At 43.2% G+C, this 22,457-nt stretch overlaps 1 protein-coding gene across 1 annotated transcript in view; it reads right to left on the minus strand.

Moving 5' to 3' along the window:
• The window catches only part of PLBD1 (phospholipase B domain containing 1), a 48,768-nt gene that overhangs the window by 22,745 nt on the left and 3,566 nt on the right, over positions 1-22,457 (minus strand). Inside the window, exons 2-6 of the mRNA XM_045781391.2 lie at positions 15,392-15,611; positions 4,969-5,052; positions 3,492-3,630; positions 1,985-2,125; positions 1,400-1,544 (exon numbers count right to left, since the gene is read on the minus strand). Of these exons, the coding sequence (XP_045637347.1) occupies positions 1,400-1,544; positions 1,985-2,125; positions 3,492-3,630; positions 4,969-5,052; positions 15,392-15,611 (729 nt within the window). The remainder of the gene's footprint in view (positions 1-1,399; positions 1,545-1,984; positions 2,126-3,491; positions 3,631-4,968; positions 5,053-15,391; positions 15,612-22,457) is intronic.

The raw sequence follows: 22,457 nt of genomic DNA on the forward strand, positions 1-22,457 counted from the left end.
ACTACCAGAAATAATAATACCAGAAGGGGTAATGATACTCTGACAAAGGCAGATAGATACAACAGGTGGTTGGTATAACCACCCTGTAAGTTACAAATATGGAATTAAAGGTCGGAAGTGTCCACCTTGTATCCGTGTTGGACTCTTAGATGCTTGGTAAGAATTTTCCCCTTGCCTTTAGCTGTGATGTTCCCTGAAGAGGTTGCACACCTACAACCGAGGGGGCCCTTCCAGCTAGCAGACATGTTTTGTAAGGTTCACACAGTGGGGTTTGTTGAATCCGTATTTCTATCTTCAGAAGTTGGAGGACCTGGTAACACTGACCTCCACAGTGCTGAGTGACAACAGTCAGTGGGAGCTAAGCACTTGGCACCCTTCCAATGGGTCATGTGTTTGCTACAATCGTTTTCACTTTTAGTTTCTTTCTTTTTTTTTTTTTTTAAGATTTTTTTTTTATTTGACAGAGAGAGATACAGCCAGTGAGAGAGGGAACACAAGCAGGGGGAGTGAGAGAGGAAGAAGCAGGCTCATAGCGGAGCCTGATGTGGGGCTCGATCTCAGAACGCTGGGATCACGCCCTGAGCCGAAGGCAGACGCTTAACCGCTGCGCCACCCAGGCGCCCCTCACTTTTAGTTTCTTACACCAGCCTCCCTTTATCCATTTTACATCACCTGCCTGGCCCCTTTGAGAATAGGAACTTGCAACTCCCACTCCACAGAGACTGTCCTTCCCACCGATCTCTACCTGTTCAAATTCTAGTCATCATTCATGGTTCATCTCAAGTGTCAGCCTTTCTTTCCTTTCCCTGACAATCCAGTATGAGCTGACCCTCTTTTGAATACTCATAACGTTCCTTACATTTCGGCTGTAGCACGCACAGCACCCAGTAATAATACCATCATTATCTGTATTGTACTTATCTTGCTAGTGTAAGATTTATAAGCTTACGCATCCATCCATCCATTCATTCAGCAAAAATTGATTAAGTCCAAGGTGCTTAACTAGGTTGAGTTCTGTGGATACTATGACGAATAAAAGAAACTAGGTTAAGTTCTGTGGATACTATGACGAATAAAAGAAACAGGCCCTCGAGGAGACACCGAGAGCAGGATCTCTGTTGCCCAACCTGGCTTCCACCTCACAGCCTAGGGAAGTGCCTCATACCTCACTTGGCATTTGTTGAAGTGAACTTTCGGCAGTGGTTAACTTTGTTTACACCATCCCATTAAATAAAAGCATTAGAGCTGTCTTTCTTCAAAAGGCATTCTGAAAATCAACCTTCGTTCATGCATACTAACCTCTAAAGATTTCTTCTCCCATTCCAGTTACTCTGAATCACCAAGGTTTCCTTCTGAAAGAATAGTCGGGGTACTCCGATGTCCCTCTAAATTTATTTACCTGGGTAACTGCTGAAAGAGAGGCGACTACTGCTGGTGTCTTTATCATTGATGTTGAAGTCCCAGTGTTTATATATCCTGAGCATGGCTGCGTATGTGTACCAGCTTGAGTGAGCAAAAAAGATGTTCTCAAATCCAGGAAGAACCTATAGCCAGAATCATAGTGAATGACGCAAAGTATATAGATAACTGACTACAAGCGTGGGAAGTGTACAGGGATTGTGTCAATTTGGGTGTTCATTGCTGTATTTATTATCAGAAAATATGGCCAAGGAGCACAGCATTAACCCTTAGTGTGCACCAAACAGACAGACTCTGTCTTCCAAGTATCCAAAATGGAAGACTGTGGGAGGTGGGAGTGGTAGGTGCATATGGCATGGGAGGAATGGTGGAAGAAACAGAGGTAACACCATGTACTTCCAATTCCCTCCATCAGCTCCTTCCAGTTCTTAACTTCTAGACAAAGGAACCATGAGCTGATAGATGGCTTGAGCCACGGTTGAGATGTGGCCACACTTGGGTTGACACAGAAAAAGTCTGCGTGGCCCAGAGCAAGGAAGAAGAGAAAGGCTGCTATGTGTCTCACCTTAATAAGAGCAGAGCAGTGTCCCATGTCCCATCTCTTAAAAACCTTCAGGCTGGAATTTTTTGTGGGAGAAACCGAGGGAATCAGATCCAGCAGATCTCCGACGGCATTTAGGAACTGAATCTGGAACAGGGTCATGGGCTGGGAAAGACAAAGACTGCTCGTAACACTGATTTGTGACAGATGGATGTCATTTTCTCGTTTTTCTGTTGTCAGGGATCCATTCAGTTATTCCTTTGGGAAGGGTCTCTAATGGAACAAATGCACTAGATTTTATTGTAGCTTATAAAAGAACTATTGGGGCACCTGGGTGGCTCCGTCGTTAAGCGTCTGCCTTCGGCTCAGGTCATGATCCCAGGGTCCTGGGATCGAGCCCCGCATCGGGCTCCCTGCTCAGCGGGAAGCCTACTTCTCCCTCTCCCACTCCCCCTGCTTGTGTTCCCTCTCTTGCTGTTTCTCTCTGTCAAAAAAATAAAATCTTTAAAAAAAAATTATTACCTTATGGTTTGTAAGAGACACTTTGGCATGTTTCGATACCCAAAACACTAGTGGTATTTGGGGCCAAATAATTCTTTCTTGTGTGGGGTTGTGCACTATAAAATATTTAGTAGCATCCCTGACCTCACCCCATTAGTATCAGCAACACCCTCCTGGTTTTAATGACCAGAAACGTCTCCAGGCATTGCCAGCGAGGCTCTGGAGGGAGACTGCCCAGAGTGGAGAATCACTGCTTTACAGCAAAATATTCAACTAAGATGCTTTTTGATTTTGATGGTGGGCTTCATGGAGGCCTAACTGGCTCGACAGTGTTTACCTCAAAGCAATGATCTGACTCGAACGTGAACTTTGTGCCAGCAAGAGTCAGTCCACCAGAGTAGCCGGGAACTGGTCATCTACAAACTGGTTTTTAGGCAGAGTTGGTGAAAAGACAAACACCAGTGACATGCTAACCAGAAAACAAAAGCAAAAGAAAAGCAAAAACCAGAACCTGAATATTTATGTATACATATTTTCTTTGTGTTGTCCTTTGAAAAAATAATACTTTCATTATTCAAGATTTTAACAATTATGATAGGGGCACCTGGGTGGCTCAGTCAATTGAGCATCAGACTCTTGATTTCGGCTCAGGTCATGATTTTGGGGTCGTGGGATCGAGCCCCACGTCGAGCTCCAGGCTCCACGGGCAGTCTGTTTGGGATTCTCTCTCTGACTCTCCCTCTGCCCCTTCCCCTGCTCTCTCTCTCTCTCAAATAAGCAAAAATCTTTAAGAAAAAATTATGGTAAGTTCTGTAGTGGAAATGCTCCTCACTCCTACCCTCCATTTGCTCATGTACCATCCTGCCTCCAATTTACCATTTATATTGCAATGTTATTTTAAAGATAATTTTCAATATTCTTGCCATTCTTTCAATAGTCTTGTCATGTTTTAAAGATAACTTTCAATATTCTTGGCAATAATATTGCCAAATGCCAATATACATTCTGAGCAGCTTTTTAAAAACCTTACCTTTGTCTTTTCTAACGTAGCCCTCTTCATTGCTCCTACATACAGCCCATCCATTTGTGTCATAACATAGCCTGTATGTCTCCAAAACGGGTCATCCTTGTAATCTTTGATGTTTTTCCGGGTCCACTGATCCTGCTTCCTGCAAGAGAAATTAGATTTGCCCTACAGATCTCCATGGTTGCTTACCCAAAGTTAAATTAAACCAAGGCATTTAGAGATTATATATTCAGATATTTAGGCTACTGTAATTTACATTCTGGATCTTATAACATTCCAATCACTTTGAAAGGCTATCAGGGGAAATCCTAAATGATTTTCAATTTCTTCCCAGGTCTATGACTCTTCCTTGATAGCTTCCTGCATGCTCTACCTAGTTCTAACATTTAGCTTCTTGTGATACTGAAATCTACAAAAGTCAAGGATAGGCCATCCAAATGCATTTCATATAAAACCATGATATCTCACTAAATCAGTACGGATACGTCATTAACTTTTTCTTTTTTTTAATATGGAAGTCGTTAACAACAACAACAAAAAATCTCCTAAGGACAGGGGCGTTTATATATGTTTATATTTCTCTCCGATCGTTTTCATAGTTTATGGTTCATTCCATTTCGGTTGCTGCCAGGAACTGCTCAACACCTCTGTCCTAGCATGCTTAGCAAGAGAGTCTTGCTTTTTATCGTCCTTCCGTTCTGTCTCTCCTCTTTCAGTTCTCTGCGCTTTCTAGGGGATGGTTTGACATAATTTTGTATACTGAAAGCGATTCTGATTTGTTCAGGCTGTCTCCAGATCAGCCTGAGAATACAAGGTCATTGCTTCACGGCGTCTAGCCCAATAATTTGCAATGATGCTCTCTGCAGGACTTCAGCATTCGACGAAGAGGTTGCTCGGTGTATGATTTGGAGGGCCAAACCAGGGGCCCTTTTGTCCCCAAACTAATCACAGTCCCAACTATAAAACAAATCCCACATGTGAAAGGAATAGAAAACAACTTTTCTAAGTATCGAGAATTACTAAGTCTTTAGGAAACTTGCTTACAATGGCCGTGTTCTCCGAGGATGTTAAGAATAAGGACTAGATCACAGCCAGCACTCCAGCTGGGTTGAGTAAGCAGGCCCATGACACAGGAGCACCTCAGAGAGGCAGGAGGAGGGATCCCTGGAGGAGAGGGGCCCTCAGGCAGAAGCTCAGGCATTTAACTTTGCCTTCCTTACGCTGATAGTATCTTCCTCCAGATGTGTAATCGATAATGATATTCAACCTGACCTTTGAAAGAGCCCAAATGAGAGGACACGTTGTCTGCAACCAGTCTTCATGTCATTACCAAAATGTGCTAAACCTTACTATGAGAACAGTTCTGGAGTCCTGCCTAAGATGTAGAAAAGCAAACTGGCCAAGGAAAAATTGCTGTTTGCAATGACAGATTCAGGCCCTGCGGTCTCAGTAACAACAAGAGGAAAGCTATTATACATACGCCATAAAATCTTGCACTTTATCCACAATGGAAGGTTTCTTAATCAGCTGTGGGTAGAGGTTAACGAAGTGGTCATACATTTGTCTGAAACAAGAGAAGAAAGCGGTTACATTTCTATTTTTCCTCCTACAGTAGTCCATCATAGCAAATTATACAATTTTTGGACTAACTATAAGGTTCCCCTATTGCAAAACTCCCCTATCTTTTTAAAAAATCAAACGCACAATTTAAAATTGAGAAATATTTCTAACATATAGAAAAGCATCTAATAAAACCAACACCCAAGTATCTCTACCCAACTTTATTAAAGTCATTACATTTTGCCATGTTTGTGCAGATAGTTTTAAATAGAAACGAAACATTAGAGAGGCGCCTGGCTGGCTCAGTCAGTAGAGCCTGCGACTCCTGCTCTCCAGGTTGTGAGTTCGAGTCCCATGTTGGGAGTAGAGAGTACTCAAAAGTAAAATCTTAAAAAAAAAGAAAAACAACATTAGATAGAGCTGAAGCCCCTGTGTACAGTTCTCGGACGCTAATTCCATACCCTTCTCCACGGAGGTAACTCCAATCTTGAATGGGTGATTTATTACTCTAATGCATGTTTCTATACCGTCACTAGATATAGATTTATTTTATTTTATTTTTTAAGATTTTATTTATTGATTTGTCAGAGAGAGAGAGAGTGCACAAGCAGGGGGAGCGGCAGGCTCCCAGCTGAGCAAGGAGCCTCATGCGGGACTTGATCCCAGGACCCTGGGATCATGACCTGAGCTGAAGGCAGATGCTTAACTGAAGGCAGGTGTCCCTCTTTCTAATAGCTTTTAAGATTATTTATCCCTGGGGCGCCTGGGTGGCTCAGTCAGTTAAGTGCCTGACTCTTGATTTTGGCTCAGGTCATGATCACCCTGAGGTGGTGAGTTTAAGCCCCATGTTGGGCTCCACACTGGCCGGGAAGCCTGCTTGAGATTCTCTCTCCCTCTCCCTTTGCCCCTCCCCACTCCCTCTCTAAAAAATTTTTTCTAAGATTATTTATCCCCAATTTTCTGTAATTTCACTATGCTGTAGCAATTTAATAGATGTGTCTTCCAACTAAGGACTTGTGTCTTTTTAAATGTTGATAAATTCTCAACTATTACCCCGTCAGTTATAGCTTAGCTGCAATTTCCTCCAGCCTCTTTTTCTGGGATTCCTAATAGATGTAATTTGGAGTTTCTCAATCAAACTGCTCTAATAGCAGGTCTCTAATTATTTTTACCCTTTATTTCTTTGGGGAATGTTTTATGTAAACTCCTCAATACTAATTTCCAGTTCAGATTTTTTTTTCTCTGATTGTGTCCAGTTCACGGTTTGCCTATTTATCAATTTTTTAATTTCCATAATTTTCATTTATAATTTTTCACAGTTTCTTTAAAAATATCTACCTGTCCTCTTATCTGTTCCTTTTTTGTTTCATAAATTCTTCAAGTTTTACATCATTTATAACTAAGAGCGCCTTAGACATATTTAAAGCCTTTGTTAAGCCAGTCTATGAAATCAGTCTGGAGTGTTTTCATGATATTATTGTTGATTTTGTTGGCTGTTTTTCTTAGCACTCAATTTCTTTGTGTACTTTGGAACTTTGGTGTGCAAGCATTTCGCATTGTTTATTCTCTCCTATTCTCTCTCTCTCTCCCTACCTCCACCACCCCCGTCTCATTTTCCCCTAAGTGACTCCATCTGACTCTGTGAAAACCAGGTCTTACAATGGCTTTTGGGGGACTTCTTTCCCATGGGATGTTGCAGATGTTTCTGCACTTGAACCAGCACATGGGTGATTTGGTTCTTGTTGGCCCACCCCCAGCCCCCCAACTGTAAGCTCATGGCTTCTTATAATCTGTACACAAGGATGCACATCCGGATAAATTATTCTGTGGCCTCTTAATTTTCTAAACAGTCAAAAGCAGCAAGGTTACTTTGGTTCAGCTCACGAAGTCCTGAGGCCTTCACCCATCAGAGGGATGGCTCTCTCTGCTGGTTTCATGCCAAGATCCCAGCGGATCCACACTTCATCCCTGTTTTCTGTTCCCTTTCTGGCTCAAATGATGTTTAATCTTATTCTGGGACCCACTATATTACTATAATGCTTTCTATATGTTATCGACTTTTTGCTGTAAGTTGGAGCAAAGTGGGTACTTGTGAACCCCTTGTGATCTCTGGACTGAAAATTTATCTAAGGTCCTGGTTCTGGTTTTTATCTGATGCTTTTTTTTTTTTTTAAAGATTTTATTTATTTATTTGACAGAGATAGAGACAGCCAGCGAGAGAGGGAACACAAGCAGGGGGAGTGGGAGAGGAAGAAGCAGGCTCATAGCGGAGAAGCCTGATGTGGGGCTCGATCCCGTAACGCCGGGATCACGCCCTGAGCTGAAGGCAGACGCTTAACCACTGTGCCACCCAGGCGCCCCTATCTGATGCTTTTTACTGACCGAGGAAGGTTGGCATTGTAAACAGGAGGTGACTCAGATTCCAAGAACAGGAATTTGGCTCCCTATACTTTGGAACTTCAGATGTCCTTTATCTAGTAATTTCCAGAACTGAAACTGATAAAATGAAAACAGTTCTATTGCCAGTTAGGTAAACAACATTAAAATCCTTTGAAATCTTTTATTTTTATGATCCTTGAATTCAATAAATTCACCTCATGAGAGCTTCTCCTTCAAATTATTTCTAATTTTTTTTTAAAACTGCATTATCCCATTTAACTTTTGTTCACATATTTTTTTATGGTGCCATATTTATATTACTAAGTTCATCACGTTTCTCTATCCACCACCTCTGAAACTGAGGAGAGAACAGCAATAAGACAAGACAGGTCTGTGGGTGACAAGAAAGGGACCACACTCCAGGTGAATGGAAACAGAGGCTCCCTGTGAGTTTGATGACGTGATTTAGTTGCTTGGGGCGGAAACAACCCCATAGGTGCCACCCCAGGGCTTCATGGGAAAGCGGAGATGGCTGCCTGGGCTGTCTGGGCTCATGAGCCCTGTGTACCTCAGTGAGCTCTGGAGAGCAAACATTTCTTTGTATGGCCCGACGTGGAATAAGTGGACATTGGACCAGCTGGGGGCAGGACTACTTACACTTGTGACTGTTCCCAACTCAGGTGACACTGATTATATAGCTGGAGACCAGGGACCCCACAGAAGCCTCATCAGATGTCACATAGGGAGACATCCAAGCTAAAGACTAAAAAGACTGTTCCAATTCGCTGGATGCCAGAGAAGGACAAAGGAAACCACTGATTAAACATCTCCCCTCCCTCCAAGATGCCGCAGGAATACCAATCCATTCTGAGATTAAGTGTTTGGAAGAGGCATGAAACAATCTGAATGAACTCAGTTTAAATAATGAGTTATTTGTGTAGAAACGGCTGTGGTAACATGTTCTGCCATCAGGAGGAACGGGTTCTTAAAATGATTTATATGAAAATAAAGTTCTGTTTTGGAAAAAATAATTTGTAAGCTATTGACCTACAAGGCTCATTTAGGTAAAGAAACAAACAAACAAAATTCATACTTTTTACCCAAAGTCTTCATCCTTGTACCTTGCCCACTCTCCATCCAGAGTTCTAGAGCCTCTCAATTTTTCAGTCTATTTTAAAATAGAGCTTGGTTTCTCAGCCGGAGTGATTTTTTCCTCCACAGGGCATTTGACAACGTCTGTAGACATTTTTGGTTGTCACACTAGGGGGTGTGGGGGGGGAAGATGCTGCTGGCATCTAGTGGGGAGAGGCCAGGGCTACTGCTAAACGACCCGCAATGCACAGGACAGCCCCCACAACAAAGAATTATTCAACCCAAAATGTCAATAGTGCCGAGGCTGGACGCTGAAACAGAGGAACACGAATCTTGACTTGGGGGTGGTTGCTGAAGATGTCCACATCACAGTGGACAGGACGCATGGAGGCATCGATGGGTAATTGGGCTAGAATCATGGAACATTTCTCTTTTTTTGTTGGGGGTGGGGGGACCAGATTTTTCTATTCTGACATTCAGAGCAGGGGAAGAGAAACCTCCACCACCTTGTGATAATGGATCTGGCCCCCTTCAGGAGCCCTGAGGAATACAGTCCACTTTCGTCAGGTTGAGGCCCTTTCTGATCCCTGGGTCTGGGATCCTCCACTTTCGTGCGGTAGAGCAATACAGGACCGCAGTTAAGGGCAGAGACTCTGAATTCTGAGTTCAAAGGCTGACTCACTCCTTCTGGGCCGTATGACCGTAAGCAAGCTGCCCAACTTCTCCACGCTTCCAAATTCTCATCATGCAGAGCTAACACTAGGATCCGCCTCACGGATGTGTTACGTTAATTTCAGCTCTGCGGTGTGTAAATCAGTAAGTTCCCCCTAAGTTGGCCAAGACTTTGGGTACCTTTACGTCTCTCGCATGCATGCGTATGTGAGAATCACGAAGACACACGTACTCCCACTCCCACCCTACCCTGAGTCTCTGTGTCACGTTAATACCGTATCATTTAGCACCTGTCAGGTGCTGTCTTCTACTCTTTTCTACTTGCTTTAACTTTCTGGGTCCGAGACCATAACAAGCTCCTGTAGAATTTCCTAAAGCAGTTGATCCATTTGCGCGTGTACATGTATATGCGGCTCGAACTCTGTAGATAGGCAACATGGTCGTGCTTACTGTGTGACTTTCAGCTTATTACTTCACTTCCCTGTGCTCAGGTTTTCATGCCAATAATAATGGGAATAATAACATGCACATCACAGTGCTGTGGAGTAAGTAATTCAACTTGTAAAATGCTTTGAACAGTGTCATGTGAGGGCCAGTCATCGCCATCCCTGTCATCGTCAGAAGGAGCAGCACTTTGTGGTTCATGGGAAGTTCCAAATAATTACTAGCTCATGGACCATTTGATATTTTTGAGGAGGCGAACGTGTCTCACTTATCTTTGCTTTGCTTACCGTCTTGAGAGGGAAGCATATTGAGTTTCTAACCTCAAAGGAGCGAGCTGGGGATGTGGAAGAGATTCTCGAGGTGTGTCTTGGTGGTAGGCCAGAAACACAAAAGGGAACACCTTTGATTACTTCCTCTACGTGTGCCCCAATCTTGCTAGAACCTCTTTTCATCATAGCTTTAACAGCTGTTGTGTCAACATAATAACTTAAATGGGGTTCTCTTTGAAGAATGTACTCAGGAGCGAACTCACCCCCTTCCTTCCTCCCCCCCAGAGCCTGGCACAAAGCAGTGTAACATGTGTTGGTTGCAGCGAATTGGCTCATCCCAACTAGATAATTCCAGAGGAGGCATTTCAGCCGCTGCCTCAGCCACACATGGGCTCAGCCACTTTATTAAAAACTGGAGCAGACCTGGTACCCACACCCTCAGCATCATTCTTTCCAGAAAGGTGTCATGACTCATTTTATTAAAGCCAATGCAGGACTGTTGATCAGCTTTTACACACCATTAGTGAGACATGAGATACTCTGATTAGGGAGCCCAGCCCAACAAATTAAAAAACAAAAGAAGAAACTCCATTTGGCTGCTAGAGACTGCATTACATGGAAATATGTACCTCACACTTTTGGTTCATCCCTAAAGAACTGGAACAGCACAGGATTCAATTAAGCCTAATCAGCATGTAATTAAGTAACTGCTGGGGGCAGAGGCGCTGTGCCAGGTGTCTGGGGTATATAAAGATGAATAAGATAGGGACCTGCCCCTAAAGCACTAACAGATGGTGGCGGGGAGAGATGGAGCTCAATACAGTGGGACCGGAATCAGAGAACGCTTTGAGGAGAGAGCATGTGAGATGGGTCTTGGGGGGCTGAGCAATATTTCAATTGGTGGGGATGGGAGAGGCTGCATCTGGCTCTCAGAGAACGCAGTCTAAGAGTTGCTGGAAAGGGATGTATGACAGGCTGACGGGGCAGCGTGGGAAAGCTCAGGGGCCCAGCTGGAAGGAATGTTTGCATGGTAATGGCAGTGTCCCGCAGGAAGTGGCTCCTCAGGAGATGGGTGGGGGCGGGAGAGCATGAGGAAGGGCAAGACAGCGAGAGAAGCCCTGGAAATGTCTAGAGCTGCCTTCCTCCATGCTGTGGCTGGACCTGATGCTTCCAGTGTACCCCACGGGGTAACTGTGCGGCCACAGGACTATAGATGGCCTAGAGCTTCGTGATAAAGTACAGAGGGCTGGGTCCAGGTCCCAATTGTTCTCTGGAGAGTGTCGTAAGAGTTCAAGGAGGCAACCAATTACTGAACACTTCAAATGAAATGATGGAGGATTTGAGGATATTTCTTTGTATGTTTTCATTTGGCCTCACAAGTATGTCATAGGTTAGATGGAGCAAATTATTTCCTCCAAGGTAGTTAAACCACGGTCTTTATCACAGTATCTCAACTGCTCCTGCCACAATACCCAACCTCGCGCACACCTCTTCCCCTCGAGGTTCTGGAGAATATAAGGAACGTGACTCCATTTTAAATGTGGTGATGTGGGAAGAACATGGCGGCCCTCAACTTCCCACCGCTCTTAGCAGCTGCCTGAGCAACTTTGCAAGCTGAAAGGAAAACAAAGAGGGTGCGCCTCGGTGGCTCAGTCGGTTAAGCGTGGGACTCTTGGTTTCAGCTCAGGTCATGATCTCAGGGTCGTGAGATTGAGCCCCGCATGGGGCTCTGCACTGAGCACCAAGTCTGCTTGAGATTCTCTCCCTCTGCTTGCATGCACGCCCATCCATGCTCTCTCTCTCAGATAAATAAATAAATCTTAAAGAAAAAAAAAGGAAAACAAGGAAAGGTGGCTCTTTCTTTTGGCCTTTGGCATAAATTCACCTTCTCAGCCCAGGCTCAGACGCTTTTGCTCCAAGGCTGTGTCTTGGTAAGTGGAATCACACCTTGCAAACACCCCCAAGTCACAGTCCCCAGGAGTACAGGTTTCAGATGGAAGAAATGATGTGTGTGCATGAAGATGCTATTGCTTCTCAGATAATGGAAGACAGCGACGGTGACCACACAGCTGTGCTGCCAACTGCAACAGGCCCTGGCGGTGCCTCTGGTCTGGGAGTCGCAATCCCATGATTCCTTCCAGTATGCTCTCTATTCTGTCTCCCTCCTGGAGCTCTTGTCACTGGCAGGGCAGCCCAGCTTCTCCATTCCATTTCGCGGATCTCCTTCCTTCGAAATGAGCTCTTGGCAAGCAACAGAATGTATGGCAAGCCTTCTCCTGGACCAGATCAGAAGAGGGAGGAAATCGAGAGGCTCTTCCCTTCTTCTCTGTTCTCCAGCCCGTTGCCAGGGTGTTCTAAGCATGCTGGGCCACGTCCCACTATTTGTCAGCTTCGAGCTAGGCACAGAGTAAGTCCTTGCAGTGCAAGCTGGGAAATCTCCCTACTTACCTGATTTTTCGGGCATGCGATTAGAATGACAGCCTCTTAAGAGGTGCTCATGGGAAATGCCCTTCTAACGATAGTTTTGGTTGTAATTCTTCCTTTTCCTCTTTTTGGTTCTGTTCTCCTTCCTCCCTTCCTTTTTTCCCTTTTTGTCCTCTCCTCCTTCTCTTTCTCTTTTTTGTTCTCTTCTTCAAATAGACAAATACCTGAGTTCTCTCTTCCATCCAGCCCCTTCGGTTCTTTGTCACACTTCTTCCTGATCACCAACATCTTCTGTTCCATGAGATCTATCAAAGTCTCTGCAGGGCAGAGGTCCTCTCAAGACTCTTGGTACTGCATATAGGGGAAGCCCATCCTTGGAGCAGGTGACATCCTTGAGTTGTCAGTACTGAATACCAAACAGAGACGTTGTCTTTCAAATTCAAGAAACCTTTGAGCACCCTATGATTGAAATGAAGAATGACAACCACGGGCAGGCTTCCATCCAAAGCCTTCCATGATACAGCCCCATCTGCATTTCTAAACCTGTAGGCCTCTGACTAATCAACAGAGCCTCTACTCCTCACTCATTTGTAAATGCACCTTACTCATTTCAAGCTTATTGCCTTTTTTCAGTACTTCGTTCTGTTTCTTTCTGCCCAGAATTATTTTCTTCCTCTTCCCAGTCATGTTGATTGTTCTCACCCATCAAACACCAGACCCACAACTCACTCCTTCCGCAAAGGGTTCTTTGTTCTGGCCCATGGGGTGCCTTCCTTTTGGACTGTTATAGTTATTTATGATTAAAGCACTCTTTCCAGGTTGTTCTCTGCAGCAGAAATGTTCCCAAAAAGAGTCTTAATGATCCAGTATTTTTCCTCACTGAGATTACTAGACCCACCTCTTCCTCACGCCTGATCATTCATGCTCACAGGCTGTTGCAACTTGTCTGAAGAGATGGAAGACTAAGTTGCCAGATCCTCAAAATGGGACACAATATGCAGGAAGTTGTATGTATGTATGTATGTATGTATGTATGTATGTATTTATAAGAAATGCATGGGTGTGTGGTGGGGGGAGGGCCACAGGAAGAGGGAGAGAGAAGCTTAAGCAGGTTCCACACCCAGCACAGAACCAAAAGAGGGCTTGATCTCATGACCCTGAGATCATGACCTGAGCCAAAAGCAAGAGTTGGACTCTCAACCAACTGAACCACCCAGGAGCCCCAGGAAGTGGCTCCATCTTAAAAGACTCACACATGTCGAATTTTTTTTTGAAGAGATAGGGCAAAAATACAGAGTAAACAAACAAACAAACAAACAAAAAAACCCCAGTTACTGAATAATAGCTATGTGTTTTTCTTCTAAGAAATAAAATTTAAGTATTTTTTACTCTAATGTAGAAGCATTTAAGATGTTACTAATAGAATCAATATTAACCCATATTTCTATGGATCTTCTTCATCAATGGATAAAGGTATTCAAGGATAAGTCAATGCTTTATATTAAGAATAAGGGTAAAATGATAAGGTCACCCCTAGAAGTGAGATGTTAAAATTTATGTTTTCCTGAGACATAAGAATATCAGAATTTCCACCTTTGTCAGAAGCCTTCTGGCAAACTCCCCAGAGCTCCTGCTGTGATACTCGTACCCACAGAAGACATGCTCATCCTTACAACTGTCTCAGACTAGAGCCGCTCCCTCAAATCACAGTCTCCCTTAAAGGCCCAGTATGTATAGCATCCATGACAACCTAATGTATTTATAGCCATACAACTTCAGCCCAAATTATTTCTTTAAACTTGCAACTCAATTTAAATAATGCAATCAGAAGTAGTAGATACACAGTAAATACAGATTTGTAGAGAAGGATGAAAAGTTCAGATTATATATTATATATATTTATATTTATATAACATAGTTTTAAACATTTTTTTAAAAAATTTATTTTATTTTGGGGGGGAGGGGCAGAGGGAGAAGGAGATAGAATCTTAAGCAGGCTCCACGCCCAGCTCGGAACCTGACAAGGGGCTCAATCTCACGATCCTGAGATCGTCACTTGAGCCAAAATCAAGAATCGGATGCTTAACCAATTGAGCCACCCAGGCTCATGTTTTTTAAAATCTTAATCCAGTCATAAAGTTTTATACATCTCAGAGTAGTATACCATTAAGGGGACCTGTATGGTAACAGAAATTTGGTGCAAAAAAGAAAAACAGAAATTTCTAGTTCGTTAAAAAAGAGAGATCAGAGCCCAAGAACTAGTTATTCAAAATTTGATATAATCTCCAGCACTTAGAAACAAATTAAGATCAGTACTGCACTTATTAGGGTGACTTACTAAGGTGGTAACAGCACACAGTAGGGTTTGGTTAAACTGTCCTCAACAATCTAGGTCACAGAAAATAAAAGAAAAAAGCCAAATCGTCAAGACACTTTTATATCAAAGAAAGGATGAGGCTTGATTAAATGAGTTGCAACCTTCTTTTCCTTAAAGAGCTTATCTCAAAAAGTGATGTGTCCTGACTGTGTTATTATTAACTACACCCTTGTTATTTTCATAAGACACGGGAAAGATGTACGAATTAAGTAACAGTAGAACTGGAAGGAATATTTATATTAGACATCAGAATTTCAATTTAAAATCTTTGCCCACTTGAAAGTATTGTTTTAAGACTGTTGAAAAAAATGCTCTTACATTTTAAATTTAATGAATACTCTGTGTTTTGTGTTCCTCGGTCACTCCACCCATCATTTTCTTTCTACCAGACAATAAACGGCTAGTAGGATAAAATGGCTTAGCTGTATTTTAAAACAGTTTCACAAAAAGTAAAGATTTTAAGTGCCATGAGAAAGGAAGAATGCCACAGCTGGGGGCTTTGTTTCTTCCAAGGCAGGTACTGATTAGAGGTGACAATGTGATTCTGATCATGTTTCTATCCCATGAGGAGGACCTCAGACTACTTTCCAGTTCTAATGTCTGATGTCAGGAAGACAAGAGCCAATGGTGGACAGAGAAAGGGACAGAGTCACCTGGTAGTTCTCCACCGCGCCTGAAGTACTTACGGGGCAGTGAGGTAACCCTCCAAAAAGCCAGCCACAAACATGGTGATGTCATTGCTCAGGGTCTGAGACCCATACCCCGCTCTGATCTCCAGGATGCCCCAGCCTGTGGTTTGCATAGAGTCATTGTAAAAGCCATAGGCGTCCCCATTCCTGTCCAGTACGTTTTTGACTTGCACTGTCTTTTCAGCAGGCATCCAGTACGCGGTTGCATAGTAGACTTCTGGAAGAAAAGAAAAAGCAGTGATAATAGAATGCCATTTAACTGATTTGCTGATGCATTTTTTCCCACATAACCAACAATTCCAACACATTTGCTTTTAAAGAATTCCATTCTACTAGAATTGGGAAATCTGCCACTATAGTTAGTCCTTGTTATAAGTGGGGAAAAACCAGAGCCTAATCAAGGGGGATGAGGTCAGAGCACAGTGACCTAGGTCAAAAGTGGAGGGAAGTAATTACAGCATCATAGAGGTGGGTCTAAATGCTTCATCCTCAGAGATGGGATTCTGGACAAGGTCAGAGCTGGAGACCTTGCCCAGCTCTTACTTCAACCAAGGATAGGGTTCAAGTACCTGGTCTGCAACATTTTTGATCCCCAAGTCAGTTGGACCAAAGCATCCATATTCTCAGGCTTCTTATCCTATCTTTCTTGCCTAATTCTTCACACATGACATTAGATTTCTATTTTGCAGGGAAAAAAAAACCTATCACCTGTGAGCCTCTCAAGTTCTTGATAATTTTGTGAGTTTATCCTTACAAATCCTATAGCCATCTCTCTCTTCTGGTTCACCTCAATCCTTCTACCCATGCTATGGATCGACTCCTCTCACTTTCCTTGGGAACTTTGCTCCATCCTGTGTCTTCTTGCTCTTGTACCCTAATGTTCCCTTCCTGCAGTGGCTCTTCCTCCTTTAGCGTACTGACATGCTCCATTGTCTCATGGCTAAGGGCAAACCAATCACAGAAGTTGTCTCTGGATCCTGGGACCAGATTTGCCCATTGCCAGAATCTCTCACTCCTTTCATGAAATTATTACAAGTATTATAAGGCACGCTGTGTCAGGGACTAACCTAGGTTCTGGTGAGAGAGCTGTGAATATGACTGGCCCATTTTCAAACCTCATCCTTTAGAAAGAGGAACACACACACCACTTCCTCATCTTCCTCCCATCAGCTGGCAGCAGCTGGCATCCATGCCCACCCTGCTTCTGACACTGCTCTGGGTTGGGTTACTAATAACATCCTTGAATCCTAATGTCACATGAACTGCCGAGAGCATTTGACTCTGGTGACCACTTGTTGTTGGAACTCTTTCCTCCCATGAATCTCGGACAACATGAGTCTCCTGAATCTCCTCCTTCCCTGCCTGCTTTCTTCCTCATTGTGCTCACGGATTCCTCTTTATCTTGTACACCCGACAGCACACTTGATAACACCACCTAGATGATTCCATAAGCAAAAGAAATTCAAAATATCCAAGAGAGAACTCCTACTCTCTCCCACCCATCCTCCACCTTCTGCTTTCTACTTCTGTGATCTTTCCACCTGAGGCCCAAGCCCATCCAGGCCCCGTCTCTCTCCTGCAAACTCATGTTGAATCAAAGCCTCGTAAGCACCTCTCCCTTCCCGTCTCTACCTCTGCAGCTCTACCTTTCTCTGCTACTTCAGGTATCACAGCTAGCCTTAACTATAAGAAAGGCCTTTTTCAAGGTTCCTCTGACCTGTAACTCATTCTTCATACTCTGCCAGAGTGACCTTTCTAAAATGCAAATCCAATTTGTTTACTTGCCTGTCAAAATCGTCAATGATTTCCATTTCCTAGAAGTCAAATTCTGCAGCTTACACTCTTGGCCTTCGTGATCTGCTTTCTGCCCACCCCATGCAGCTTCATCCACCACCCCATGCACTTAGTGACCCGGAAGCCATTATATACCACTGTCCAACCTGCCATGAGCTGGTCCAACCCCTCTGACTTTGTATATGCCATTTCCTCTGCCCCAGAGTTTCTCTCTTGTTAACCACGGGGCAATCTTGAAAGTGCTACTTAAGACTCAGGAAGCAGCACCCCCCTTTGTGGGGGCTGACTTGCTCTACAAGCTCCATGTAACTTGCTTGTAGGTCCATCTTCTTTGGGCCTATCACATTGTGCTGTAACTCACACGTCTTCAGCTGCTCCTAGCCTATGAGCTCCTGGAGGCCAAAGACTCAGCACTGCTATTGTGCCTAGCCTGTCACAGATACTCAGGAAGTATTTGTGAAAGGAAGGGAGACTTAGGAAGAAAGAAATGGAGAAGGGAAATGGTATGTGATGCATTTGCTTCTTGGCCTAAGAAACTACGGCACAGCTGCTCAGGTTAAAGACCAACTTTGCATTCAGGTCAGCAAAGAGCTGGGAAGAGGCCAGAACGACTCTCAGGTTCTAGACTGAGACTCCATGGATGGATGTTGTTGTATCATTCACTGAGAGAGGGAGCAGATGGGGTAAAGACCTGGAAGGGAATATGAGTTTAATTTTGGACATACTGTGTTTTCAGTGGTTAAGATACCAGAAGGTTCAGATTAAATGTTTATATATGGTTATCTGTTGTCAACATCAAAAATTGACTCAACATTTTATTTTATTTTGATGCAAAGATTGTCAATCAAATAAGTGCCGAAGGTATAATCTTCAAATACTAGAGTATCATAGCACCTTGTCCCGAGGGGGCTGGGTGATTAGCTGGGATTTGGTCAGGCTTAGAGGCTAAAGCTGATTATGGCCCTTAAGGAATGATCCTGAGCAGGAAAGTCCATTTACTTCTGAGTAAAGTCATGACCATACTGGTGGGCTTTCTTTAAAAATGGCTACGTGGGAATAATGACGTTCATAAACAGAGGTAGGTTCAAAATGCTTTAACAGACTTCCAGCGACAAATAATAGTCTAATTGTTAATAAAGCCAACTGGCCACAGTTTGACAACTGTGGGTAGCATCCACAGAAACTTCCCTTCTTCCAAATGCAATAAATGCGTTTTCCAAATTGATTTTGGATAACAGTGGCATGGCCTCAGACTTTCCCCAGCTTTCCGCACACATTCTCTTCCACCCTCCCCTCCAGCCAGTCTTGTAGGGAAAGGAAGAAAGCACGGCTGACCAGAAACACAGCAGCTGCAAACTGCTACAGCAAGTGGGGGCGGGGGGCAGGGTCACAAGCAGAAACTGTGAAGGGAAGAAGGAAGGTGAACCTGCCTTGTCGGGCTCTTCGCTTTCAGTTCTATCCACGCGGCACAATTTTAGCTTTGTTCCCTTCTCCAAAATCTTGGCATTTCTCATTGAACACCGTAGCCTTCCCTCACTTCATCTTCCCTTTCAATGGCCCCTTTTGCCATAAACCTTGGCTTGCTCTCCACCCAAGCAATCAAGGACTGTGTTTTCACTGTTGCTGGCATTATGTAATTTCCTGACCACAAATAATACACGTCTGCAAATCGGTGCTTTTTTGACACTCATGTGCCTCCAGGCATTAAAAAAAAAACCTTTTCCCTTAGAAGATGAACCATGACAGACCATGTACTCTGGGAAACAAACGGAGGGCTTCAGAGGGGAGGGGGGTGGGGGACTGGGATAGGCCAGTGATGGGTAGTAAGGAGGGCACGTATTGCATGGAACCCTGGGTGTTTTATGCAAGTAATGAATCATTGAACTTTACATCAAAAATCAGCGATGTACTGTATGGTGACTAACATAATATAATAAAAAATATTATTAAAAAAAGAATTCAATGATAAAAATTACTGCTAACAAACTTACCAACTGAGCAAGTGCTTTGCGAATTAAGCCAACACCTGCATTTCTTACTTCACCCCTAACTTATGCTCTCTCTCCCTCAATGTTTTCTCCACTGCATCGACTCTTTCTGGATTTCCTGCTACCCTACTACTTTTCGATTTTCTTAAATCCTTTAATAATGTAAGCCATTTTACTTTTCTATTTTTCTTAACAAAACATCTCCATGTTGGGAAGCAGATGTTGTGGAAAGGATACCTGCAAAACGGCAGGACAAGATCACATACTTCGAATCCCACCCTAGCTTTATAAACACGCTGTGAAGGCAGAGCGGGTCCTGCTTACCGCTGTTTCCCGGGAGCACCGTCCCAGCACAGCGCTGTTTCTGGGTTGAGTCAAGTTTAGTTGTATGTGTTCTAATGAAAGTGAAGTTTATCAGAACTTTCACAGTTGATCTAACATAACTCAAGTCATTATGTCTTCAAGCTCAGGGAAGGGGCTTAGGGGATTGTTCAGACACCCAAGGGGCCGATGCCATGTGATTCCCCCTAGACCTGAGAAAAGGGAAATGAGATTTAAAAGTCTCTAACGGCGACATCTTCAAAATCAACACACTTGATAAATATCAAGTTGAACGAATGGGAACGTTACTTTATGAAAACAGAGTGCTTTTCTTGGGTAGATAAAGATGGAAGACGCCTCCTCATTTTTATATTTCTCTCGACATAAAAACCCAAACACCAAATTAAATTTATTTACTTGTGTATTCTAATATTTTCTATGAGTTGCTTTCAGTTGGAAAAAAAAAAAAAATCCTAACCCTGTCTTAGAATCTGTAAAATAGTCGTAAGTGGCCTAAATCACTCTCTCTCTCATATTTGGAACCTATTTTTTCCAGGCATTTTATTCATGATAGAGGAAGTGGTTTTTAGCCTGGAGCAATGCAATTTTATCTAATATATTCAGTAAATTAGATAGAGAAAAAGAGGAAGAAGCATGAGAGGGCAGACGCAGAATATGTGAGAGAAAATATTTTATAAATTAAGACTGCAACTTAATCTATTCAGTTTGAGTTTAGCTGACACTTCTCTGATCTCGGTCCTTGAACTGCTTTTCTCTTTTACGCCCATCGAACGAGAGCTCTCCGTATCTGTCGGTGTACTTTGGCATATTCTACTTACTTCCCTTCTTTGGAAGGACTCAGTAAATTGATATCTGGTTTTTAGATGTGCTTGGACTTTTCAACAGAGTCACTAAGAAAATAACTGATTCATGAGAAACAACCTCCAGGCAGCAACATTCTAAGGGTTCCAGCTCCCACTCGCAACAGAAATCAGAGCCTAGGACTCCTGCTGAAAGGGGGCTCATTCTGGGATCAGGGATGGGGATGGGGAAACTGAAACAGGGAAGGAGGGAAAGCTAATTCAAAGGTGCAATCTGAGATGGTCCAATCAAGGGTGGAGATAAGCCCCCGCGCAGGACCCCATCCCGGGGATGGAGGGGGAGTATTTAACTACCTGCACCCATCCTGCGTGGGTCAAAAGTTGCCTCTGCCCAGGCTTGCAGGCGCTCCAGCGCTAAGTGGTTAATGATGCCCGAGAAGCTGTGAGGTAGAAAGCAAGGCATCCCTGCAGGGTGGCTAGGGTGAGTCAGCTCACGTTACAGTGGCTGAAGCCAGGAGAGACGGCAGGGGGAGGAGGTGAGGTGGGAGGCCGACTGGGCCCAAGATATTAGCTAAATAGAAAGGGATACCGCTTTAAAAAAGTTGTGTCAAAGAAACATAACAGTAATACAGAAAAATGCCAGAGATTTGCTCGGATGTGGAATGAACCCTTTCTTTTATCCTCTCGGAACGAACTATTCAGTCTGCACGGCTAGCTTCAATCAGTCTAGCCCTGCAAGTTCTTGCAGAAAGTCCTATCAGCTTTGCCCTGTTCTGATCCGGCGCTCTTAGCCCCTCCTCACCTACGTCACACTCTGTTAGATGTATTTGTATGTAGTGTGGTTCGAAAATTTAATTATAAGCTCCTTGAGAATCAGGGGGTGACATCTGTTCTTTCATTGTATCGACTCCATTGGGCCGAACAGTGTTTTCTTGCCTACATCCCAAACTGTCCCACCAGCTGGGAAGGAGGCAGATCGGTATCGAGTCTCTGCATATTCATTCTTGATTTCTGATTGTGGGTTCGAATTTTGGTATCTTGGGTTTGCAAATGCTGGTTTGAGTAACTCGCCAGTACTTCAGGTGAAGGGATGGTCACTCATTTGCAAGGCTCACTGACACATTTCAGAGCAAGCTCTGAATCAAGAGCCTTTCACAATTTCCTATTGGAAGATTGTAACATGATATTTGTTGTTCGTGCAGACAGTTTCAAGTTGTAGATTACAGTTTCTTCATATTTTCACTACCTCTCTTAGTTTCATCTTCTACCCCATTAAGTTCCTGTTTTGCAGTAGTGCAAAGAAACAACATAAAAACATTAATAAATTTTCTAGCCAGATCTTAAAGTACAATTTTCAAGTGACTGTGAAATATAAGTTGTAGGGAACTTACTCCATTGGGGGAAAAAAAAAAGCATTTTAAATGCATTTTAAAAAACTTAAAATGTTGAACAAAATAAATCCTTTGAGTTTCATTCCATTTTTGGTGCTGCTACCTATTTTGTTATCTCAATAGTTGATGCCTGATAATTTAGAATTTAAAAAAAACCAAAAGATAACAGGTGACAAAAATAAAAAGAATGCCTAAGAAAGTGTGAAAATAATAATTTCTGTTCTGCATGTCAGAAGTCCCAAGCTGAAGTTCACGTGACTTGCAGTTTACCTATTATGAAAAGTTTTTTTTTAAATGTTCTACCTCAATTTAAAGACTGAAGGAGGATCTTTTAAAATTTTCTTCTGGAGAAGGATTTTGATCTTTGCCATCAGATTCCCATTTCCAGAAGGACTAGGAAACAAATTTTAACACTAAAGCTGAATGTATACATTTTTATAAACAAACCGATAGAGGGAGAGCACGAGAGAATATTCGGGTTTACAGACAGCACCGACTTCTTTTGGGTCTGAAACACTTAAGACAATGCGGACGTGCTGTCGGAAGATTTAGTGGGGCTCAGAAAGTCTGAGAAGAGTTGGGAAATTCTAAAGCAGACATGACTGATAAAATTGCGCTTAGGAAAAATCAAGTGATTTCAATCAATCAGTCATAACTCAGGAAAGCGACCTAGGGTACTGCTCGCTGTTTCCCGAAGCACCTGGGGAATCCCAAATCCCAGCAACGCTGGGCCAGGACTAAGGGAAAA

Source organism: Ursus americanus, chromosome 25 (assembly GCF_024610735.1).
Source record: "Ursus americanus isolate L20-20 chromosome 25, mUrsAme1.1.p, whole genome shotgun sequence".
NCBI classification, from domain to species: domain Eukaryota; kingdom Metazoa; phylum Chordata; class Mammalia; order Carnivora; family Ursidae; genus Ursus; species Ursus americanus.